Raw genomic sequence first — 24,970 nt, 5'->3', positions numbered from 1 at the left:
ATGGACATAAAACAAGAGCAGATGAATACATTGTTTTTGATAAAATCTCTATTTCTGGCTTTTTCCAGAATGATTTCAAGCAAGCTGGCCTCTAGTATGTGTTTTGGGATTGCTTTTTTTTTTTTTTTCTGTATATTGTTTTCCATTGGAAAGATGGCTCCTGCTGATTTGTCCCCCTTTTTAAAACTTAACAAATTTTTCTACTGGAAGAGAACAAACCTGACGTAAGGCAAGAGAGTTACAGATATTCAGGTCCAAGTGTATAAGATTATCGGAAGTTTCATTTAAGCTTTGAGCCTTTCGACCAGGGCTACTGACAGGAATTCCAAAGTTGCAGGAGGCTGTCCATTAGCTGGATGTGCTAATAATGCTTTTTAGTTAGTAGTGGAGCTTTTAGCATACGGGCGGTGGCCTGCAAAAAACCTGTAACTGTCCAGTGTTGTCTTCTGGCACAATGCTATCACGCTAGGCCCAGACATCAGCTCCTTAGACCATAGCTCAAAAGCCTGCTGCTTCCGCTTTGCAGCTGAGGACAGACTGGTGGATTAAGAGGGAGAATTGTAACATTGAAGTGGAAAGCAAGAGACACTGCAGAGAAGAAACATGCTACCCCTTCAAATTCATCACTATGTAGTTCTTACTAATAAGAGTCAGAATTCAGAAACTAAAGTAAACCTGAGCAAATTATTTAAGTCGCTACCACTTAAGTGCCTAGACTTGGGCACCAAATGTGGATTCAGTCTGTCTGTATACATTTATATTCATTTGTATTATCTAGGTTTTACACATATTATGTATAAAATGAGATATTTTATCATCACTTTCACAAAGAACACTGAGGTTAGGGGACGATTTAGTGGGGTTTTCAAAACTGCACATGTTCTCTTTAGAATCCAACTGAAAATCTTTTGTGTATGAGGTCCATAAGCTATACAGACACTTCTATAAAGCCTGTCCTAAGTAACTTCACATTGAAGACTGAACTGAATTACATTAAAATGGCCGTGCATCCTCTTTATTTTTAAAGGAGACTCTTCGTCTTCTGAAAAAGCACAGATTTCATTTCCAAGTTGCCATTGTATTTTCCATGTTTGAAATTAGTTAGCTGGGAAAAGTAATAAGAAATTGTATTTTTTAATAAAAGTATGTAAAAGGAAGTAGTATTTACTAACCTACCATTTTACCAAGTGCACTCTGGAAGGCATCAGAAAAGCCATTTAGAAGGCTGTTGTCATCACATCGTGTTGCTTTGTAGAGCATCTCAAAGGATTTGAACCCATGATTTGCAAAACGATTTACTGAAAAACGTTGGAGCACATTTTTTATTGATCAGCACAATAGTTTCAGAGGACTGGCTAAAACTGGAATATACTAAGCTAAGAAGCATTATGTTCAAATCAGCAACCCAAATTCACAGTATATATACATGAAACCACGGCTGTTTCCCTAAAATGTATCATACATATCTCAGCCAATGCAGACAAATATGAAAAGACATTAACTACCCCTTGACAGGCATCAAATTTCCACAACAGCTTAATGGGAAAGCCGTAAGATATTAGAGAAAAATGGCATGCAGCTATTTCAGCATTTTCTTAATTGAAAAGCTTGTGAGCTGTCAAAATCCTAAACTGCACTCTTACTTTCTATAGAGAAAGAAAAAAAATATTGAAAGCACTATTACTAATGCTGCAAGGCTAAATATGAAAAAAGGAGCAAAGCTCCTATGTCCACGTTACGCATCTCAGTTGATAAATAGCTATGAAATATCCATTTGCTCACAGCTGAAACACTGCTATTTGCTGGAACCAAAGAATCCATTCTGACTGAAGTGGATGCAACGTGATGCCAAGTCTAACTTCATATCTAGATCTCATATATTTATTTTTAGAATGTCACCAACACTGAGAAAGTCCACAACTAAAGTTTTGTATGTGTTCCTCTCAAAGGAAAGACACAAATGCTTCTGATTTGGTGGTAAGTATATATGTAATTACAGCATGCACTGATTTTACAGATACTTTTGCACTGCTAATTTGCAAATACTGTTGAAATTCCTGTTGAAAAGGCACTGTTAGTGTTTGCAGACAAACTAATGATAAACCTTGTCTGCTTTGCCATCTTTGTTATCTTGTGCTTTCCAGGATACAAATTGACTAGTTTTGTATTTTAGAAATCTTCTGAAGTTATACACTTAGGGACTTCCATGCATTCATTTGCAATGCTTGTAACAATTTGGAAGCAGAGAAGATTAGTTATCATTATACAGCAGTCGTAATTTCTAAAATATTTTCATTTACTTCCTCATTAAACACATTGCTTGATAAGATGCAGATTCATTTCACAAAACACAGGCTAAAAATAATAACAGTTAGACTTACAAGAGCAGTCAGGCCACTCTGGAGAATAAGGTGGCTTCCAGACACCATCCTCATACGCACAATAGTAGTTTTCATTTGATCCTTCTGAAAAGCTGTAACCCTCTGCACAGTGCAATGTGCAATTAACACCTTTTTCATCTGTTGTGCATGTAAAATCGCCATTCATTGGCTCAAAGGAGATTTCACAGGGAGAACCTACAAACAGTACAAAGAAAACAAAGAAAAAAAATACAAAGATGCTTATTGATGAATTTGGTGAATTAAATAAACACATGGGAAAACAGCATTTCCAAAAGTTGCAGTTGAAGCCTGTGAAAGTATTATTCATTACTTCCAAAAAACCCAGATCAGGCTACTGCTAAAGTATTCTCAAACTCTGCCACTGAATTTGAAACCAGAAATGTGAAAACTTAAAAAAGAAAAAAAAATAGTGATACATATGTGAAATTAAAAAAAAACCACCTCCATAATGCAAGACTCAAACTCATCTGTACTTCTTCAAATTTGCACGCTCAAGTACACACCTACTAAAGTAATAAAAAAAATCTAAATTTTTACATGAACTGTCATATAATGAATTATAGTAAACTGTATTGCACCCTGAATTCTAAAACTAAGCACTGTCCATTCTCCACTGTTGCAACAACACGCAGACTTGTCAAAATCATCTTAGGATTGACTGACTACAAAACCTGCCATGGTTTTGGCTGGGACAGAGTTATTTTCTTCATAAAGGTTCACATGATGCTGTGGTTTGGATATTTGATGAAAATACTGGTGATAACACACTGATGTTTAGTTGTTGCAGAGCAGTGCTTACAAAGAGCCAAGGCCTTTCCAGCTCCTCGTGCTGTACCACCAGGAGGAGGCTGGGGGTGCACAAGGAGCTAGGAGGGGACACAGCTAGGATACTTCCTGCACTTTTACTTTTGCAATACTTCCCCCCATCCCACCTGGGGAGAGTGAGCGAGTGGCTGAGTGGCATTTAGCTGCCCGCTGGGTTCAACCAAACCAAATCTCAGTTCTAATCTATGTTCAGGCCAAATGTGAATGAGATTGTGAACATCTGAAAACGTTATGTTAGGAGCACAGAGACCACAAAAAGTCTGGGGTGGTGCAGACTTGAAATAATACCAGTTCTACAAACTGGCTTGTCCTTGCTAAGATTTACAAAAGCAAATCAGCAAGTAGCACAACAATTTGAAATTACCTTTTGTAAAGCTATAACCAAAAGTCCAGTCTGCATGATTTTGTATATTCTCTTCACTACCATTTGTTTATACAGATGTTCAACTGAGACATAAGCACCAGAGGGCAGAGATAGAGTACAATTTTCATTCTTTATCTGCCAAATTACCGATGTGTTCTAAGAAAGTAAACTGTGGGGAAAAGGTGTCTGTGCAAGCAACACAAACGCGTAGGTATATGCATATATAAAGACAGTTTCTAAAACCTAAAGCATGTTCTAGTATCTGCTACAGTATTTGTATGTGATTAGAAAAATATTTCCATACGTTTTTCCTTTTTAAGTACGGATTTCAAGTTAGGCTTCAGTAACACCTATTAATTCATTTCACACTATTATTTGTCACTGAGAAAAAAATGGATCCACTACCAGAAGTTTTACTGCTTTAATTAATATTAATTTAATCGCTTTTACACCTAATTTGAATTTATAGGGCCAAATTCACTGCTGTGCTGCTTAGGTAATTTGTTCACTGGTACTAACTGATATCCTGACTGCCTTCAAGTTACTCCCACAGAAACTAGGAACACCTAAAAGAAAACTGGAGACTGAATGAAGAAGTGGAGTTGACTTGTATTGTTTATGATATTCAGTTACAACAAAGCCATACACTTTTGCTGGTCTGAGAATACTAAGCTGTAGTACCACATCATGACTAATGTGTTACTGAACTGTGCCAGCAGACAGAAGACAACAAACCTTTAATGACAATGTGAATCTCACACGTCCTGTTATTGCCAGAGGAATCCACGGCTGTGTACTGAACTGTTGTCTCTCCTTTTGGAAAGAGATCTCCAGGTGCGTGACTCCTAGCAATAGTCAGTGGAGCACCTAGAAGAGTTAAAAGACAACTTAGAACATCAGTGAGCTAAACATGGTTGCTCACACTCAACCTCAACAAATGGAGAAAGAAATGGTAGGTCCTCTCTTCCAAATGATGTGCTCTTAAAAATAAATAATAATAATAAAATCATAAACTCAAAGAGTGAGCAGATTGAAACTCTCTACAGTTTCACGGTTGTGTGCATGTTTTGGGGTGTACTGTCTCACCTGAATTGTCTGAAAATTGTGGTTCTTCCCATGTTGCTGGGTACTCCTTCTCTACTGCCTGTATGGGTGGTGGAGATCTGCATCTGTCAATTACAGGAGGTTCTGCATCTACAGAATTTGAAGGGATAGCATGACATTAGCTCACTGAACTGCAGCCACACTCAAGTGAAACGTATAATCAGAAGAAGTCATGTAAAAAGCAGTTTTAAGTTTGCATCAGAAGATACAATAAAGTAAGGTGTGCACCTGTGAGTAACTGCTACATCTCATAGACACTACGGGAATGGCACAACAGTAATACAATACAATTTCTTTGGCTGAAGTCATGGTTTCTGCATTATGTTTGCTTTCTATACAGCAAACTTTGTTTAATAGGAGTGCAGAATAATAAAACTGTCTGGCAAAAATTCTTGAACAATGATTTGCACCAGCAACATGCAGGAACCTCGGAAATTCTTGCAGTCTTTCAAGACGAAAAAAAAAAGACGTGTATGATAAAGGCAGTAAGCAGCAACACAAAAAAAGCATTTCATCTATCAGTACAAGGAGTAATCTTAACATTCACACGAACAACAGAACAAAGGAACAACCCAAACTGAACATGTGGGAGCAATGACTGCACACTATGTGAACTGTGGCCCAAGATCAGCAATGCATTTATGGAGATGGCATTATTTCTGGATTTATCCATGCACACAGAAAGGCCGTGGTGATCCACCGTCTCTTTCTGCACAAAATGAAAAGGTTTCAACTGTGACAGACTCTTCCCCAATGATTTTTAGCAGCACTTACCAATAACCTTGACACTGAATGTACAGCTTGCCTCATTGCCTGACTTATCAACTGCTGTGTAAGTAATGGCAACTTCGCCAATCGGGAGAAGATACGGTGGTATGAAAGCTGGGGTAACGTGCACTGAGACCTTTTATAGGAAGACACTTGTTATTTAAAAAAAAACAAAACAAAAAACAGGCCAGTATTCATAACACTCATATGCTTCAAGAAATGGGCACAAAATAGTATCCTTTTATGTTAACCCTGCTCATACTTAATGCTAATAGCCTCTTCAAGTAATGAGAGTGGACTTGGCAAGAGAGTGCCTTTCCTCCCTTCTCAAGACTACCTTCTTTATAGCAACAGGAATTTACTCAGTCAGGATTTGGACCCTGATCTGCTGAAGTTTACAGCACTGTGCATTAAAACAACCTGAGACAGGCTCCTGTCTGCCTCCTCATGCTGCACACAAACTGTGCCAGCTCAGAACCTGCTTTGTCTGCAGTTCACGTCTCCAGCCGCAAGGGCAGCAGACCTGGGAGATGTGTGGGGCAGACGGTTGTGTGCCGTGAGTACTTGCAGATCCAGCTTTAATCTACATATTTGTATGACTTAATAGCCCACAGATGCTTCAATACATTCTAGTACCGCAAAAGAACACTGCATTTGGAGTGAATGGCACCTACTTGCTGACTACAGCTCTTTCATATAGGTTAAAACTGCGTTAAGGAACCTCTCTTGAAGGGAACTGGCTTCACCTGAGCAAAGCAGTTTGTCTGAGAACTGCAGCTTTGACAAACCAGCTACAACTGAGAGTGAAGGGACTTCATTTCTACAGCTCAGTGAATGACTCTGGGTCCGCACAGCTACATTATCTGATCATAGCTGTGTTGCAGCAAAAGCTGTGTGAACTTAAACCTCTTTTACTGGGATTGCTCAGTTTCCAAATGCAAAAATCTCCTGTGTTTGCAGCAAATTTAGAGCATACATACATATAGCCACTCTTCCTCTGCTGACTCATGATAATGCATTCAGTTGCTGTAACGTGATCATGTCTGAGCCTGTAGGGAATGTTACTCTTTATGAAACAGCTCTGGAGCAAATTTTCCGTAACTCCATTCACAGACCTCTGATACCCATAGTAGCCAAAGGCCTGTGTCTGAACCTTGCATAGGATAAGAAAATGGGATTTTTCTCTCACTTGGGAAGCTGAAATGCATTTTTACTTATCACAGTATGCTCTTGTTAGCCTTTTAGATTAATGAACTGGTTTACTTCCTTTTGAGAAGCATTTACTAAACTCCTTCACATTCTAAGAGCTAATTTTTAAAGCAGCTGTCTCCATTTTATAAACAAGGGCACATTCTTCCTTTGGACCACATAAATCAACCACGCAGAGTGTCCTGTGACTACATAATCCTAAATGGGACAGAAAATGCTGAATTCTCAATATACAAGGTTTTCAGCAGATTTCTCTTCTACTCCTGCTTGTCAGAAGAAAGAAATTCTAATGATACAGAAAATTAATTTGAAATAACTAGCTAAAAATAATGCACCCAGTCAAATGTAAAGGTTTTAACTTGCCTCATCTCCAGAGTTATCCTCAGCTATTGGGATCTGCCAGCTGATATTAGCAGAGTTCTGATGTTCCAGGGTCTCAGTCTCAATGTTTTCTGGACAGTGGATCCGAGGAGCTTCAATATCTGACCCAGAAGACAAATATTTTATATGTGGTATTATAGAAATAAAATCTATGTAATTGTTAGACTTCAAGTTTTTATAACTACTGCTATTTTGTGTTGCCTGGAATATATACACGTTTTTGCAAAGGTACTGTCTCTGCCTCTTTTTAATTCTTGCTTACTGGCTCATATATAAACAGTAAATTCTTCACGAGAAGTGACTGTTTTGTTTTATTTTTGAACATCACCTAACACAACGAGATTCTGGTTTCCGCATGCAACCATAAAACAAAGCATAAATAAGACAGAATTAATTGTTTTATTATTCATCTATTCATTACACACATCTACTCATTAAGAAGGAATGGTTTCTCTATCCTTTCACTGCCCACACACATGACACATACAGATGTAAACACCTGTTTCTGATCATCAGTGACATAAAGAAAATTATTTCTGTCATGACATGTACCATGAGCAAGACAGTAGTCACTCTCAAATGCCCTGTAACATGGTGTGGAACTGACTTGAAAGAAGCACTGACAAGATTTCTGTCAACAGTTACTGGAAATGTTCTTTAATAAATGCTTGCTACAAGGTACTACGTAGGACTAATGGGCTCTTCTTGTGACATATGTGACAATGCTGAATGATTTCAAAGTACTGGTGGTACAATACAGGTAATATCACCACCAACATTTAAGCTTTAAAGTTTCTCTGACAAAGTATTTCTTCATCTCCCTGGCACAGGGCCTCTCAAAACATTTGTGGTCAAGTTATTTTATTGCTGTAGTATTGTTTGATAAATGGTCTCGAGACTCATGAGACAAGGACAGCATTCAGCTCTGAACTCATCCATGCCCAGGAGGCTTTAAAACAACTCAGGACTGATACCACTTACATTTTTATTACTACGTAGTTCCAGTAAAGACATAAGTCAGACAATTAAACCCCTGTAATTAAGAGTGCAAAGCAATAAATACAAGTGGTTTTGCCTTCCTCTGAACTCATTCTGATGAAAATTTTAGTAGAAGTGAACTCTTCTAATAACTACCAGTTATAATTCACACTCCCCTGACCACAGCCTTCAGGCTGGAGCAAATTCCATTTAAAAGTGAAATTTTGTAGAAAGGCTAATAAACAAGTCAGAAAGAAAATGGCTGTTTTGAACTGGGAAAATATTTTGGCAGCAAAATAGAGAGAGACAATAATAAGAATGAAAGCAACTGAGAGGCCACTGCTCATTTTTACTAGAGAAGAATAACTTTCGGAGATTCCTGGTGCCTCTTACTTTAGGGTTTTATGCACTGGTAATATCTAAAAGCTTGAACCCAAGCCACGCTGCTTTATCTTGATCCAAACACTTCAGCTCGTAGCCCTGTGCTGGGATCCCATCAAATATTAAAAACTGTGGTTTGGCACAGGTTTACACAAAGATTCAGAAAAACAATGTGGTACATCACAGAGTGGGAAACGATATGTTTACAGGGAAGGATAAAATCTCCTTGGCCACTACAGAGGAAAAAGTTCCCACCTCAGTTTCTGTAGTGACTTGGCAAGACGACTGCCATAACTGTTTTCTGTACTGTTCTTTCATGCAGTGGCTGGTGAAGGCCCCTGTTTGGGGTGGAAGCATTAGCTCTAGGAGCACAGTGGTTCACAAAGAGGTGAATAGCCTATTTCCAGACAAATTACACTTTCACTTGTGTCCTCCTGTAATCCAAAGCCAAATTCCTTCCAACTCAGTGTGCATGCATGTAAGAGAATAAATAACCGTACAATGCTAGAATTAGGCAAACGTGGCAGGACCCTTCAAATGCATGCAACGATTTCCTGCTCCTCTACAGACTCTGTGCACTTCTTTCCGTCAGTTTTGGCACTGACTCTTGTGTGCTATTACTGAGAACGCGTCTACAGCTGTAGTCAGGTCAGAGCCAACTGAAAAGAAGCATCTTTCCACACCCTGTGTATCAGCCAGGACTTACACAGCCAGTACAGGTCTGCTCAGACTACAGTGCTTACGTAAGTCTGTGCTAAACCACTGGTAGCATTAGTGTTACTGCTGTTTTAATAGGACTGTGGGTTCCACTTTGACTACCTTTAAGCTAAGATCTTTCACTTTTACTTTGAAATTTCAAACTTATCTCCACATCAGGCCTTTTAGCAGGCAGTGTCCCAACACCTCATGACTTCTCATCCAAGGAGTGACAGCCAACAGTGAACACTTTTAAGAATGCACTTAAGCACACTTCGAATTCCACATTAGTATTACTAACTACAAGTAAATTTGAGAACCAAGCTATAATGGTACGGCCAACGCTTCTTACACACTGCTTGAATCATGCTTTCCCAGTTCAAATCTGTCTTTTCTCAGCAATTTCTGTTTCCCTTCAATTCTGCACATGTGTACACAGAAGTATTTTGTGCTGGTCTCTACCTTTACAATGAGCCTCCTGGATGTTTGCACTCCATCTCCCAAATGAAATGCACCTTAGTTCTTCTCTAGCTCCAGACAAGAGGAATCCTTGGGGACATCTCAGTTGGCACACAGTCCCAGAAACAGCTGGTTCCAGCCCACATCTTGGAGGGAAAACTGTTATTCCTGCTGGTTTCTGGAAGGTGGGGCAACGCATTTCTACAAGAGACCAGTAAGACATATCTTTTAACTGACATGTGTAAAAAAGTACATTCCAACAAATCTGCAAATAGTCATATGGCAACTCAGAGGGAACACAAAATGTACAGACCTTTAATTCAAGAGTCTGCATGCATTGTGAGTGTATAAAACAGTAGAAACTACTCAAATTCTGTATTCCAGTGCTGACCGAAGTAAACAGCATCCAGGACGTCAGGTCCTGTTAAAGCAGGTCCAGAGGAGGACCACGAAGACAATCAGAGGGCTGGAGAACCTCTCCTGTGAAGACAGGCTGAGAAAACTGGGGTCCAGCCTGGAGAAGAGAAGGCTCTGGGAGACCTTAGAGAGGCCTTCCAGTGCCTAAAGGGGGCCTACAGGAGAGCGGGGGAGGGACTCTTTGTCAGGGGGTGTAGGGATAGGACAAGAGGGAATGGCTTTCAACTAAAAGAGAAGAGATTTAGATCAGAAATAAGGAAGGAATGCTTCACGATAAGGGTGGTAAGACACTGGGACAGGTTACCCCAAGAAGCTGTGGATGCCCCATCCCTGGAAGTGTTCAAGGCCAGGCTGGATGGGGCTTCGGGCAGCCTGATCTAGAAATGTCCCTGCCCATGGCAGGAGGGTTGGATGAGGTGAGGTTTAGGGTTCCTTCCAACCTAAACCATGATATGATTCTGTGAGTCTATGATTTTCCTACTTATGCTTTTCAGTGAGACAGAAATGTATTCTTCACGTGGCTCCACTATATTTTGCTCTCCCTCCCCCCAGCCACCTTTTTTTTTTAAACAACTTCACCTTTCATGATTACTTTGAAGTTGCATTCCCTTGCTTTCTATGGAAATCAGCTCTTCCGAGCAATGGTCTTGCATTTGTTGCCTTCTTGTAAAGCTTTTACATTATCTTATGAAATAAGAATGAGAGACAGAAAAGGACACTGTGCCATGAGCTCACCTGAGATCAGAGATATGGCATGTGATTTTGCCTACCGTATTCCAAACTGAGTCAAACTAGGCTTGGTCTTGACTGTGTTCAAACCCAGATGCAAAGACTGAGGGTGACAATAAAGGGCAGCTGATCATCCCTCCAATGTTAAGATGGGATGATGATTTTTTTGAGGCTTAAAATTGAGGTTTTGAGCTGTTTTGTAACTAGAATTTAATACAAATTCTGATGAATATTTGCATTGAAGTGTAAGCTTCCAAACAATGCAATGTATGTAAACATGTCCAATTCTCACAACCTTGTTCAATTTTGAGCTGTTGTTTTTACCATGTGAGACAAGGAATGTTATTTTTACTTCAGACATGCAGTCATTAACAAACTGGACAAAAAGGTTTATCACATTAATTCAGATAAGCAGACTTTCAGTAGTGTTTCTTCCAACAGGTAATGAACAAACACACAAGAAAAATGCTTCATTGACTATAGCAAATGAGAAGAACTGTAACTCTTTAGCTAGTTGGTGAAGAAAACAGAAAAATCTCTACACAAAGGCACACACAAAGAACAACACAGATACAGAAGGCAAAGCTCTGTTCATCTCTTAGCGATGGTTTAATGACACAGAAGTGATTCAATTCAAAACAGTACATATCCCTTTTCTTTCCCAAAAAAAGGGTATATATTCTCCCAAAATACGCAGCAGTCACTGAAAACTGGTTCTTCTGCATGAAACAAATCTTAAATACTCTAAGCATTTTAAGTATTTCCTGTCCTCTAAACTCGCAATACTGAAAATGTGTCTAAGTCTAAGCAATTAATAACTGCAACAGGCTGCAGCTTCAGAACAGATACTTAAACAGGCTGCAAAGATCATAAATGTTAACACATTCACTGCAGGTAGATGCTGTTGGCTGTGAAATGCAGAACAACTCCATCAGAAAAAAAATATCTAACCTTTGGCTGGTCACCATGGAAGGATACTGACAAATAGAAGAAAGATCATGAACTGGAAAAAAACAATGCTTGAGAGGACAAGCTAAAAGCATTAAGATGTACAATACTCAGGGAACAAGTAGAAGAAAGGCCGTGAAAGGTGTAGGTATAAGAAAAAGAAAACTACAGCTCTTGGCTAAGTGGAAACAGTCCTCCTGATAAAGATGCTTCCAAGTATACTAGCAAGATCCTAGCAGAGCAGAATCTTGAAACATCAGATGAAGTTTCAGGATAACCTTTGGCATATCTAGCTGCAGGAAAAAAAAAAAAAAGCTTTATTATTGTTGTTTGGCTTTTTTTTATTTGTGCTCAGTTACACAGTTTGATAAAGCTGACCAGGAAGACTGGACTCTGTGAGGAACAGAGTGATAGTAAGTTTCAGGGTCACTTCCAACCTGGGCTGGTGTATGATTCTAAGAGGAACTTCAATACCACAACTGAAAACAGACTACCAAGCAAATCATGCTTCCTTCCTCAACTCCTTTACAAACACATTTCGGGGAATGAATCAGCCAACTGCTATTAGACTTGTGGAGTACTAATTCTTTTAACACTAGATGGCATCAACACCCTGGATGCCATCCGGATTTTTACCTTTCTTCATGAACACTTGAACAAAGCAAGGAGAACAGTATCTTCCAAAGTTTATTAATTTTGACGTGCTTGATTTTAGTCCCTCATCAATGGGTGAAGAAACACAAGAACATGACTGAAGAAATTTATTTATTTTTTTATTTGGACAGCAGATAAAGCCCTTCTTTTTGGCAAGTATTTTGTTTTTAAGCAGTCTGTAATGTAATGTAACCTGCGCAAAGTTAACTAATTACAAACAGCATGAAAAAAAATGATTTAAAAATACATGTAAATAGCCAAAGTTGCATTAAATTCCACTCTGTTGGAAAAAGACGTGTATGACAACAGATCTCACAGAAGTGCCTGTAAACAATCCAGATTATGTTATGACACTGTGGCAATTATGTTTACAGATGGTTGTAGTACAATCTTACAGAGCTAACTTTTAAATATGGTAAACTTTGCATTGATGTCCACTCAAACTGGAAAGCACTCAGAAAAACAGCTACAAGTGTACCCTGAGATCCAAGAAATCTGTTCCAAGGCAGGAGACCGAACCTAATCCCACTTCATTTTATCAACAGAAGGGATGGAAATAGATAAATTATTAACTACATATGCATAAATACATAAGGATTTTTGTTTTCTTTCATCTAGCAGATGACAAACAATAGTTAGAAACTGTTCAGATTAAAAATAAATAGGGAACACTTCTATGATAATGATGGAACGTTCTGAAAATGAGTATGAAGGATACATTTTGATGGGAACATGCTATAAAGAGTCCTCTGGTTTGCATCTTTCTCTGAATGAAACTCCACACACCACTACTGAGCAGAAATCTCAGGAAGCCGGATGGCAGAGGCTGTTTCTAGCTCACGTTTCCCTCTGGGACAACCAAAGCTAACTTTTACACTGGATTTTCAGATTCAGCAAAAATAAGCCATTGCCAAGGGTAATCTGGGCATGGAAGTAAAATTGCGTGGTGTGAAGAAATCTGATACAGGGTAGAGATGGATTTTAATAATCAAAATGCTAAGCTAGGAAGGATGAGTTCAACCAATGAATATAGTTAATCTTCCAATTATAATCTTCCAACAGGATTTCAGGGTCCTTTCCTTTTGAAGTTAATTGAAGTTTTTACACTGGCTTCAACAGAAGAGAGATTAGGATCTCTTAACGAACTTTCCTGATAAATTAATACTTTTTGATTTTAGAACACGTATCTACAGTTAGAAATTTATTCTTGTCTCAAGCAATGTCCACATCTTTAAGCCTTCAAAAATAGTCACAGGTTCAACCCAAATTACCCTACCGGCATTACCTTAACTGGGCCCAGGTGACATGTACTTCAATCAAGCTTTAGTCAGCACCAGATCAGCTTCTGAAACGCTGGACTTTTAAGCTTGTGCTGTTTTTCTTGCAGTCTGACCTCAGAAGTGTTTCAGCTGCTATTTCTTCTTCTTATGCTTCTAAGAGAATTCAGTTCATGCCAGTAGTCTTAAATGGGTACTTCTGAAATCTACAATCCTTTATTTCTCCATATAACTGGAAGCGTCTGGAACAGCAATATATGCCTACTTACTGCTGCACATTTGGTGTGACCTCTGAATCCTGCCTTAGTGTTTTGGTCCCTAATACTTCTCAACTTATTTCCTGCTGGGAGTTCAGCAGAAGTGTCAACAGCCACAACTCTGCTTGGCACTCACAATGCCTGGTTAACACACCCGAATCTTTAGCTTTAAGAGGGTAACTCAAACCTGTTTGTTCACAGTTAATCTGTGGTGTAAGTCTACAAGACGTGTGTTTCTTATAACTTATCACATCACAGTGACTCACCAGATTCAACAACCTTTTGGCTATTGGTTGTGCTGGATTTCAGTGTTAATCTGCCTGCTTACTGCATTCACAAATGGTTTCGCCCCTCCCAAACTTTAAAATCTGTATGAAACCTCCATAAATAAATTCTCACTCTCACCTTGGCTTCATCAGCTATTGAAATTGTTAGAGTTTCTCACTCATGACAGCACGTCAGGAAAGGCTGTGCTCTGACATGAACAGAGTGCAACCAGATACCTACCCACACACTTTGGCTCCTTTGAATCCCACTGTGAGGTTCCCAGGCACGTGAGTTTGGCACTTCCTTCTATTTCATAGCCTTCATTGCAGGTCAGTAAACATACTGTCTTATAGGAGACATCAGCTGTTGAACAATTAATTTGACCATTTTCAGGAGCCCGAAGTTTGGGACATGTCCGAACTGCAAAGGGAAAAAAAAAAAATTCACTCTGCAGCACTGAGAACCTGGGGAGTAACTCTGGTCTTAAGGTTTTCAGGGACAGGAAAGGTACTGTCTTGTACACTAGTTACAGAAGTTGGAACAGAGTTAGGGAATAGGATAGGGCTGGAAGAGGGCTAACTTTTTCAAAGGATTGATGCCTTCCTTTTCTGGAGAGAGCCTTATGTAACACGTATGAGGTCAGGCACACAATTCCACATTGTCCTAAATTCCGATATGTTAGCAAATCAGTTATCCTCAGAGAAGTTCCCAGCCTTTGGAGACATTTGGCACCAGGTAACCTCTGCTAGTAAAGTCTGTCAGCCTTCAGGATTGTACACAAATGCAATCCTATGGAAAATTTTGGGCCTTTCTAATGTTTCCAATTCCCCAGCTGTGCCTGACAGTTTGGGAAAATCCAAACTGTCAGTCTGGTATGGACCGAGGGCATGCCAGAAAAGAGGCTAAGAGCTTAACAGGGCAGATGACTGTGTCGCAGTGCTTGGCAACATCCTTAGGCACTCCTCAGTTTATTGATGCAGGCGCTGGTAAGGCCTTGATTTATTTTCGTTGTCTCACTATCATAACCTTAAGCTCTTCTACTAGGACCTCTTTCCTTTGCAGTGCCTCCAGCCCTTCTCTTCAGCCAGTACCTTAAAATTTCCTTTCGTCCCCTTGCTACCCTCTGTACATACACACCTTTGGGTTCACCTGCGTTGAACAGCGGAGCTGTACACACCCATCGACTGGACATGACTATATGATGATGATGATATATATATGACAGGGTGACAGCAAGCCAAAATGAGTAGATAGATGTCTGCTGGGGTCCTACCATACCTTTCCCCTCAACAATTCATGCCTCTCTTCTCTAACTAGCTGCTGATTTTCCAAACCCTATGGAAAACTCGTATCATTGAAAACTGTCCTCAGCCAAGGCTGGAGGGTACAGGTTCAAAAGTTATTAGCGGGAGAAAAGCATACATAAAGGCAAACAGCGTGGCTGATCAAAAATGTAATCAAGCAGACTGCAGCTCCCTAAACTATTCTTTTCTCAGGACTGTTTCCACAGCTTCTGTTGACCTTGCAGGCAGGGGGTAAACTCTGACAATGTATGGCTTCAGAGCTGTGGACGGCTTCTCTGCTGCGGTAGGAATGCCAATTTTACCAAATAAACCATCCTAGCTGCTGCTTGGTAGGAGGCAGACCACAAGCTCCTCTCCAAAGACACTTGAAAGACAGCCAACTTGGCAACTTTCTCTCGTCTTCCCAGTAGTTGTTTACTGTGCATACTGATGAGACAAGACATGCTGGCAGTTGGACGTGTGGACTGAACTGAGCATGATACTCCCTAAAACGAATAAAAGGGGAAATATCCTGACCTCTCCTTAAAATGAAATCATCTGTACAAATGGCAATAACCACAAGCCCCTCAAAGCTGCAGAAAACATTCATTAAATAATGTCTTATGTGAAAGTAGCTATAAGGAAATCCTGAGAGAAGGAAAAATCTGCAGCAAAACCTAGGTACATTGGATACAAAAGAAGGAAAAAAAAGCCACTCAGATGCATCTGATACATCTCTGTATTACCACTGTCTCATCTTCACTCTTTGAAAATACTGTTCCTCTCATGCACACATACACACGGGCACTCACTACAGAGTGCATTAAAGAGTACAAAAAAGACCTTGAAATTTCCATCTTGCTAGTGACACTTAACACTTCGGAGCAGCTTTCTAATAAGCTGTATCTTAACTGCAGTGCAGTGAATAGGAAAGACATTCTGCAGCTGAATCACATATGCTTCATGCAGAAGAGAATAGGCTTTCTCTTTTATTGTTTCTACGGAAGCCTTTAGTAACCAACCTGTGGTAAAAGAAAGCAAATACTGTCAAGCTCTGTGGTTATTATTGAGGAAGGCTGAATGAATTATGAGCACTGAGGAGGAGCACCTCAGCAACGTAATGTCTATGGAGAACGCACTCCCTTCCACCACTTGGTAAGTCTAGTCATCTCTTCTGACCATGCTAGCTGTACTCCTCAGTGCTCTTGCCTCCTCAGTGTTTCTATGTTCACTTTCCTTCAGAGTTTCAGTATGCCTCGGCTGGAAACTGGGAATTGAGCCCACGTTATCCTGGTTATGTTTTCATGTCTTAAAACACAAATACATCCTCTTGTCAATTAGGCACTTTCCACAACCAACAAATATTTCCGTAAAGTCAGTGAAAACAACAACAAAGGTATATTCTGCTTGTGCTGTGTTTTCTCCTAATACATTTATCAGGATTACATACACACTTCATAGGGCTTTTTTCATGGGTCACAGTTAATTGCAAGACATAACTGCATTAATTGCTTTCCCACAGCACAGCAGATTTTAGTTAGCAGAGCAATTGAGGAGTGTTTAATGTCAAAATCCAAAGCAGTGCAAAGGGATTTTCCTTTAAGGTCCCGTCCTAATTTATGTGATAAAATACCCCTGGGATTAACAAGACAGCTATAAACCGTGTCTTTGATCTTGCTCGCTTCCACAGTTTGAATGAATAGAGAAGAGCAGATCCAGCATGTGTAAAGGTAGGATTTTTAAATATTTTTTATTTAATTGGAAGTCTTCAGTGTGATGGAGGGGCATGAGAAACGCAAAAATATACCCTATCAAGGCTTCAAAGGAAATTGACTCAATATCAAAACAATACCTCAAAGCAGATTTTTCCCTCACTTTTCCAAACAAAACCCAAGCTAAAGGAAGATCATGCACCTACACCCAGCAGGTGAATATTTGTAGTTGCTCTAGAAGCTTTTCCAAGTACTAGAGAGTTCCACTTGTGTACAGACAGTGAAGATAAAGGATCCTTTCTTTGTCATTGGCTGCAGCTTTCTCCACTTTTTTGCACTTGAAACTAGTGTGCAACAAAAGCTTTGAGTGGCAGAAGCTATTCCCCAGTACCCAAGTCTACCTAAAGTGGTATGTATCTTCAACCCGTGTTTTGATCTCTTTGTTTTTGCCTTCTTAAGGCACCCTCGAGGCACATGACAGCAATTTATTTTTTATTTCAAGCTTCTCCTTTCTGTCTTCTGTTACTGGAAGCTATATAAGAAGACAGTTTTCCCAGATTATCTGAAAAACAGCCCTGCAATGTAAGCAAAAGTGATCTGCTATATAAGAGTGTCCTGAGGAACTGATCTGTACCCCAGATCCCTGCTTTCAAAATCATCAGTTGCTGTTTCCTTAAGGGCTGCAGTGTTTGTAGTAGCATGAAGTCCTAAAGCCTCCAAGAACCTACCCCTCCTCCTCCCCACAACTCATGGCCAGGGCAAGAGTTATAGAAGGAGGTGATTGCTTCTTATTTGCTACATTCTGGTGTGCAGACCAATATCAAGTCTATGCAACTCAAGCTAAACATGTTAAACTACAAGCTGTGGCTGTTGAGGACATGAGGGCTGTTACTTGCTTTTTCAGGCCATCCTTGGAAGAAATACCATGCAGGACAGCATAAGGATGCACCCCCACTTCTAAACCACCAAGACCCAAGCCTCAGGCAAAAGCAAGTGATAAAAAACTCAAACTGTGTTCCTAAGTACTTGTAAGAGCTATAGAAATCAAGAATGCTTTTCAGGATTCTCTTTCCCATGTCTTCTCCCTTTCAATCCTTCTGTTTATTACTTTTCCAGCAGATGCTCCCTTACAGCAAACTCCTCAGATACTGTCAGTTGTTCCCCTGTGAAACTCCACTCAAAAATCTTCAGAGGACTACACTCAAGGCCTTCCTACTTTAATTCTTCATAAGAAGGAACTGTAAGCCAATGTCAGTCTATGTGAGAAGACTGACGCGCATTGTAAGACACCCGTGTGGCAAGGTCTTGTTATATGTTTGACTAACTACCTAGCAAATACTGTTCTACGTTTTCTTTTGTAGACATCTTCTTATTAGGAAGGAGGGAAACAGAATGACCAAGGTTGCCTTTGGAATGTTCTTTCCTTTAAGAGGGTCGGCCCTGCACACTTAACCATGCAATGATCAGAGTAAACTACTACGGACAACAAACTATCCCAGAAGAAAAAGACTTTTCAAACACACATCCATACCTCTGCAAGTAGCCTCTGATCCAGACCACTGGCCATTTGTCTGACAAAGCCTGATGCTGCTTCCCACGAGATCAAATCCTGCTCTGCACCGGATCCCACAGGCCGCATTAAAGTAATTGTTGCAGACATTCTGGACAAAGTAACCATTTTCAGGGGGCTTCAGTTCAGGGCAGTGAACAACTAAATAATTAAACAACCACAACAGAGTTATCACACCAGCTGGAATGTAGCAGGCTACTGAAGGAAAACAATTTTTTTCCATTTCCAATTATAGTTGCACCTTGGTACTTTTGCTGTTTTGGAGAGACACAGAAAATCTTGCATGTGATTTGACTTGTCTTTCAAAGATAAATAATGAAGCTGTCCCAGAACTGCACTGTGCATTACAGGACTGTTTAGTTTCTGGCTAGAAACGCTTACCTTCACAGGTTTGTCCTACAACACGATATCCCTCCCGGCACGTACAGTCCTCAATGGAGGTACTTCCTGGTGGAGAAGTATGATTCTCGTCGGGACAGGAGATGCAAGTGCTGATTCCACCTGGTGAACCTTCAGGCTTGTATGTTCCTGGGGGACAAGCTGTTGAGCAAAACAAAAGAAGAAGAAAAGAGGTTCAGGATACCACATTTCACAGCTAGTATCGCTTTTCCAGTGTGTTGCTTTACATTTTTTACATTCCTCCATTCTTCCTCATATAGCCAGAGTCACTTCGGGAAGGAACGTTCTCAACTTAAAGCCTGTAGAGTTGTACAGAGATGAACTAAAGCCCACTGAACCCCCTGAAGGTCTCGTCAATGTCTGCTTGAGGACTGAGGTTAAGTCCATGAATTATCCTCTTCAAAAGATGCAGTCCCAGAAGACACCAGATTTCCACTGATAAAACCTGCACTGACCTCACGAAGACATTCCTGATTTACAGCTGTACAAAGTTAACTCAGACAAAATCCTAGCCTACAGAAGAACTACACCAAAATTTAATGCACACAAATTCTTAGCACTAAACTAGCAAAAGAAGCTCACAAATACGCCTGCCCTTGATTTACACATTATGATTTATAGATGATCTACACCCTATGCTTTCTGTAATGTATGAACCACAAACAATGAACCAATTAATCAAAGTAACTGCTCCCAGATGCTTTTCTAGCCATTTATATCCCATTTAACATTTGGAACTCTATGTTACTCTAATGTACAAGTCTTAAAGAGATCCACAGATATCTTCAGAGACAGGGAAAATGCATACAGAAAAGTGACCTCTCACAGGAGAACTTCAGATCGGTGGGATAAGTCTCTCTTTGCTCTGAATTCTGTTCTTCAGGACATTACAATAACTATCTTTATTTATTTTACAAAGCTGATGTGAGAACAGGAGAGTGACTGTTTACCAGGCGCTGATAAAATGAAGTACTGACTGGTCAGATTGCCATTTGACACAGAACTCAAAGGTACTTGAGCTGAAAACCATATCTCCCGATGTAAAGTTCAGCAAATATTTAGAGGTTACTTAATAGTGAACCTCTCACTTCATTAATTTCATTGTTTATAAATTTTTCTAATGGCCATACGTTCACTTGCAGACTGCAGGTAAGTCAGTCTCTCATTTCCTGCCCTAAGTACAGCCACTTTTCACCGCCTGATGAACCTCTGCATGGTACAGACAACTGGCAATGAACAGCTCAGCTCCATAGCCATCAGGTGACTGAGCCTGACCATAAATGCCTTCAAGTGTCTTCTACCTTATGTGGTAAAATGTAATCTGTCTCTAAAGTTAGTTTCTCCTGTTGAAGTTCATTTCCTGGATTTCAAAGATTCTGGCATTATCAGTCTTGTATTTTGGTAGATATTGGACCAGCTATGTTTGTTTAGTAAACTACGTGCTAAAATAATCTGACATTTGTCTTATTAATGAAAACAGCATTCTGCTTTCTTGGCAACTGAAAAGGAAAAACAAAACAAAACAAAAAAAACAACAACCCCCCAAAACCAAAACCAACAGAAACTCTAGCCTCCTTTTCCTCAACCCATCAAGGGAGATTCGACTTTAATAAGTCACATTTTCTGAATGATGTCCTAAAAGATCAACCTGTATGAACAGTTTGCACTTCTTTCCAAGAAAAGCATGGTGTTTTGCATGGCTTCCAGAGATAATGTTTTTATTTCACTTTCAGAAAAATTTGCAGTTTTATTTTGAAGAAAGCAGTCATAGTGGTTACGAGTTAAGGGGTGACTATGAGCATTATAAATTGGCTTCAACGTTACAGATATGTATTCTAAATACACTTTAAAAAGACTACGAAAATGCCCCAAAAGTAAAGGGTAGAAATATAAACGAAAGCTTTTCAGGAGAAAAAAAAGGGAAAAGTATCCAATCAGAATCAGAGCTGGGAATTCTTAAATTTTCTTCTGGGACTTTCAGTAAAGCATTTGCAAAAAAATCCCCTTCATACAGTTCACCTGTTCTTCCCATGAAAGACATTCCTCTTGGACAGTTACTACTTCTCTACTTCTCTCCTCTCTTCTGTGCAGGCATCTTCTCCTTGCGTATTAGGTCTCTTGTAAACATTTGCATTCTAAAAGTACACTTACAATTAGTTTTTCCAGTGAAGCTGCAGGAGATAATTCATAATGATGAAGTTGTTGTTAAGGTCTCTAGTGGGAAAGGCAAGTTTTTCCAAATGTCTTGATTCGTTTTGCTTCTCTATGCTTCACGTACTTGCCACTGCCTTTCTAAAAAGCTGAACTACATGTTACCTGGACTTTGTATGTAGAGTTTTCTCCAAGCCTCTGTTCCTGAACTGTGCATTGATCTCACATTACTCCTTGGCATATTCAGCTACCAAACTCCATGTGAGCCACAATGAAAATTTGCACAACTTAATACTTGCTTATAGAGCTATTTCCATGAGTGTGAGATCGCAGTCTGTTCTGTGATGCCAAGAGATGGTTTAAGAATGGAGCATAAGCACCCTAACCTTTGTGCATTTCCATCACACGCACAGAGGTTAGCCTGGCCACAGCTTAAGTTACAACCATCCATAATCAGCTATGGATGGAAAAGCAGAGCTTCAGCCGCCACTTGCTGTAGACTTGTCCATGCCTGATCCAGCTAGACTGATGACCCATGCCCTCCTTCTTCAGACACCACGAGAGCATGGCTCAAGTCCATATACAACGATGCATTCATCAGCAAGAGAAAGAACTTGTGGGGGAATCTCATCTGGAGAATACAAGTGGTCCCATCTGTGACTGATTGCACAGGCACTTCTCTGGGGTCTCTCCTGAGAAAATGAAGTGGTGCCAAATTTTCACAGAATTCTACCTGCCAGTCTGCGCTCACCAACATGCCCTCTATACCCACAAAATCTGCCTGCACATCACCTTCTCCAGTGCTAATCTGTAAAAACAATTTAGTTTTTTTTTTCAAAGCTTGCTTTCCCTTGCCAACAATATGATGGTGGAAAAAGGCTCAAAATAGCGTGTGGATGAACCCCAGTGTAAGTACGAATTGATTTGGCACTTTCAAGAATGACAAAAAGGTAGGAATTTTAGAAACGTGGAAACAATTTAAATAGTATCAGCCTTTAAAGGGAGAGGACACTCATGAAATGTGCAAATGTGCACATGTACATGCATGATATTCTCAACAAAAGACTTAACTACTGCCTACATAGGAACCATGTTGTTCTTTGTCCAGAAGCATGGGGAGGAACAAGAAATTGCCTTCTGTTTAATGTAATTCCCTCTTCAGACCAGAACAATGAATACTGAGTAACAGCAGAGGATTACGTTTTTGTGACAGGAATGAAAGGCTATCTGGTAGCAGGGATTAGTGTGATAACTCAAATAGGCACGCGTCTTAAACTCCCCAAGCACACAAAGATGGCTCACATTGAAGTTGCCATCAACAACAACCTGCTTTCATAATATGGTGGACATTTGCCAATGATATGCATTTTCTACTGTGGTAATGTCAGTGCATTCGTCTTCTCATAGGAAATGAGAACAAAATAATAAATGCTTATTTCAGCATGCCTCCTGCATTATTCTCCTCAGTTATGCTCTCCTGGGGTACACAACTAACTGAAAAAAAAAGTAAGAAAATCCAGTACGTCTGTTCTCTTTTGGAATACTATAGGGCATGATGGCTTAGGCTACCAATACAACACACTTTATCTCTTTATCTATCAAAAAATATATTCAGTTGCATGTAGAAGAGAATCAGTAGAAAGCAAGTATGACGTAGGCTTGCTAGAAACAAAAACCTACAGGGTAGGCATAAAAACATTTCAGTCAATGGAGGTGCATGGACAGTACAAATATATGTGAAGGCATTGTGTGAAGATGAACAATGGACGTGAAAGGTTTGGGAAGTCCTCAAAAAGTCAAAAGACAGACTTTCAAATTCAGTAGGAATTCTGCACTGCCTGCATACAATAATGACTAACTTGATGTTTTAATCTTTAAGCAGGAATTTAACGCTCTAAAAGTGACTACATAGAACAAGGTACGTTTCAGACCTTCACCAATCACTTAACATGAATTATCCAGTTTAGCTTCTTTTAAACAGCAAATACTAAAACCAGAGGCAAACTTAAGCCAACTGATATTGAACCCACAGAGTGCCAAGAAGACTCCAGCCAGGATCTAAGCAGGTAGAGATCATATATTGAAGGGTTACAGTCTATGACATGGGGTCACAATTCTTCCTCTGAATGTATGAGTACAAATTTGAAGGGCAAATAATTTTGCCTTAAAAATGTAAATCTTTTAAAATCCTGGGAGAGCAGGCAAGCTCAATTTATTCTCCAATTATGCTAGTATGTCTAAGTCACTGAAATGGAATTATTCTTGATTTATCCCAGTGTAAGAGAGAGGAGAGTCGAACTCCAGGTATTTCAAAGATTAATTTGAGGGATTTCATATTTCCTTCAATGCATAATTTCTCCCACTAACCACATTTAGTAAGTAATCTCTGGCTTGAGCTGTTCTTTCCACACTTCATGCTAACAAAGGATCCGATTAAGGATTTATCTTCAGCAGGATACGACAGGAATCAGCTAGGCAATATCCTGCTCTCTCCCACATCAACCTGAGCTCTATTTGTATATACTATTGCTCTATTTTCTATATACTGTACTGACTGTAGTCTGTAGTTCTCATTTTTCCCTGCATGTGCAAAGCTTAAATGAAATGATACTCTGATGCAAATCACAAAAACAAAAATGGCTTTAGCTTAATCCCCAAACTTCCTAAATGAAGAAAGCAAACCTAGTTTTCCAGTTACATTGGTTGTATGCCACTGTAATTACTTTTATGACACTGATTATATGCATAAGTATTAAGCGTAGCCAAGTGGGGAATCTGTCCCAGAATCAGAGTATACTATGAACATCTATTTTGATTTTGTTCTGCTGCTGTCTGTTAAAAATAATGCGATCATATGTCACAGAATCTCTCAACAATGATCACTGGATGTTTATACGATTCTTTTCCTGTTTCCCCCGTTTTTATTACTGAACATACCTAGACAGGAGATTTTTGGTTATGTGGATCTTTGACCTGGCGTACAAGATCTTGCATTTTTATTCATTCATTGGAAGCTATAGGGAAAATCCACTGTGTGCCTAGAATTACTTTGAATTACAGTACACAACACCAGGACAACCTAAAAGTCAAATTAACTCATGTTTATGTCTTTGGAGGAGAAGAACTTCAGCCTGAGGGTGTGGATTATCTCTCACTGCTTTACTTAATCTAAGATTCTCGTGCCATGGCAATATCAAAATAAACATGAAAATTAGAAAAGTTGCCACCTTGACTTTTGCTTATGAAATACGTACTGTGGTAGCAATATTTGCCATCATTCATGCTGTAAACTGGGCAGCATGAAAGGGCTTCACTATAAAGCTTAGTTATTTTACTAAATGAAAGTCAAAACTTTCATGAAGATGAAAATATAAAGAATTTACAGTATATTATCATGTGCTGAATCTTTCTACACTGGTATCTTCATCTCTCATCATGACTAAGTCCTGTAAGACCCAGGCACACTTTCTATTAGAAGAAACAATGGGAATGAAGGGCTGTATGTCCCTTGACAATGGCCTGCCAAATAAAATATGCTTTACAAGGATAATGCATGGGGTCAGCTTAAGCTGGAAAACGAAGGAAGGACATGCTTAGGGCTGCAATTCAACCTGCATGGAGGGAACGGAGACCCCTGTTTCACACCAAACAGAATTCCTGATGCTTTCCCACCTGCTGCTGCAGCAGAGCAAGTGTGGGATGTCTCACTGGACCAACATGCAGTGCTACCCAGCCCTCC

General features: G+C 39.7%; 1 protein-coding gene across 5 annotated transcripts in view; it reads right to left on the bottom strand.

Annotated features, from left to right (window-relative positions):
- The window catches only part of SVEP1 (sushi, von Willebrand factor type A, EGF and pentraxin domain containing 1), a 127,438-nt gene that overhangs the window by 63,187 nt on the left and 39,281 nt on the right, over positions 1–24,970 (bottom strand). For 4 of the 5 annotated variants that reach the window (XM_040540192.1, XM_040540193.1, XM_040540194.1 and 1 more), the window contains exons 4-13: positions 19,063–19,221; positions 18,643–18,822; positions 14,357–14,536; positions 9,571–9,768; positions 7,036–7,154; positions 5,470–5,599; positions 4,678–4,785; positions 4,327–4,458; positions 2,382–2,576; positions 1,177–1,298 (exon numbers count right to left, since the gene is read on the bottom strand). In XM_040540192.1, coding sequence (XP_040396126.1) covers positions 1,177–1,298; positions 2,382–2,576; positions 4,327–4,458; positions 4,678–4,785; positions 5,470–5,599; positions 7,036–7,154; positions 9,571–9,768; positions 14,357–14,536; positions 18,643–18,822; positions 19,063–19,221 — 1,523 coding nt within the window. The remainder of the gene's footprint in view (positions 1–1,176; positions 1,299–2,381; positions 2,577–4,326; positions 4,459–4,677; positions 4,786–5,469; positions 5,600–7,035; positions 7,155–9,570; positions 9,769–14,356; positions 14,537–18,642; positions 18,823–19,062; positions 19,222–24,970) is intronic. The other variant, XM_040540195.1, reaches the window with a different exon arrangement.

This window comes from Cygnus olor, chromosome Z (genome assembly GCF_009769625.2).
Source record: "Cygnus olor isolate bCygOlo1 chromosome Z, bCygOlo1.pri.v2, whole genome shotgun sequence".
Lineage (NCBI taxonomy): Eukaryota > Metazoa > Chordata > Aves > Anseriformes > Anatidae > Cygnus > Cygnus olor.
Note: the sequence above shows the minus strand (reverse complement) of the source record. Positions and strands in the feature narration are given on the sequence as shown.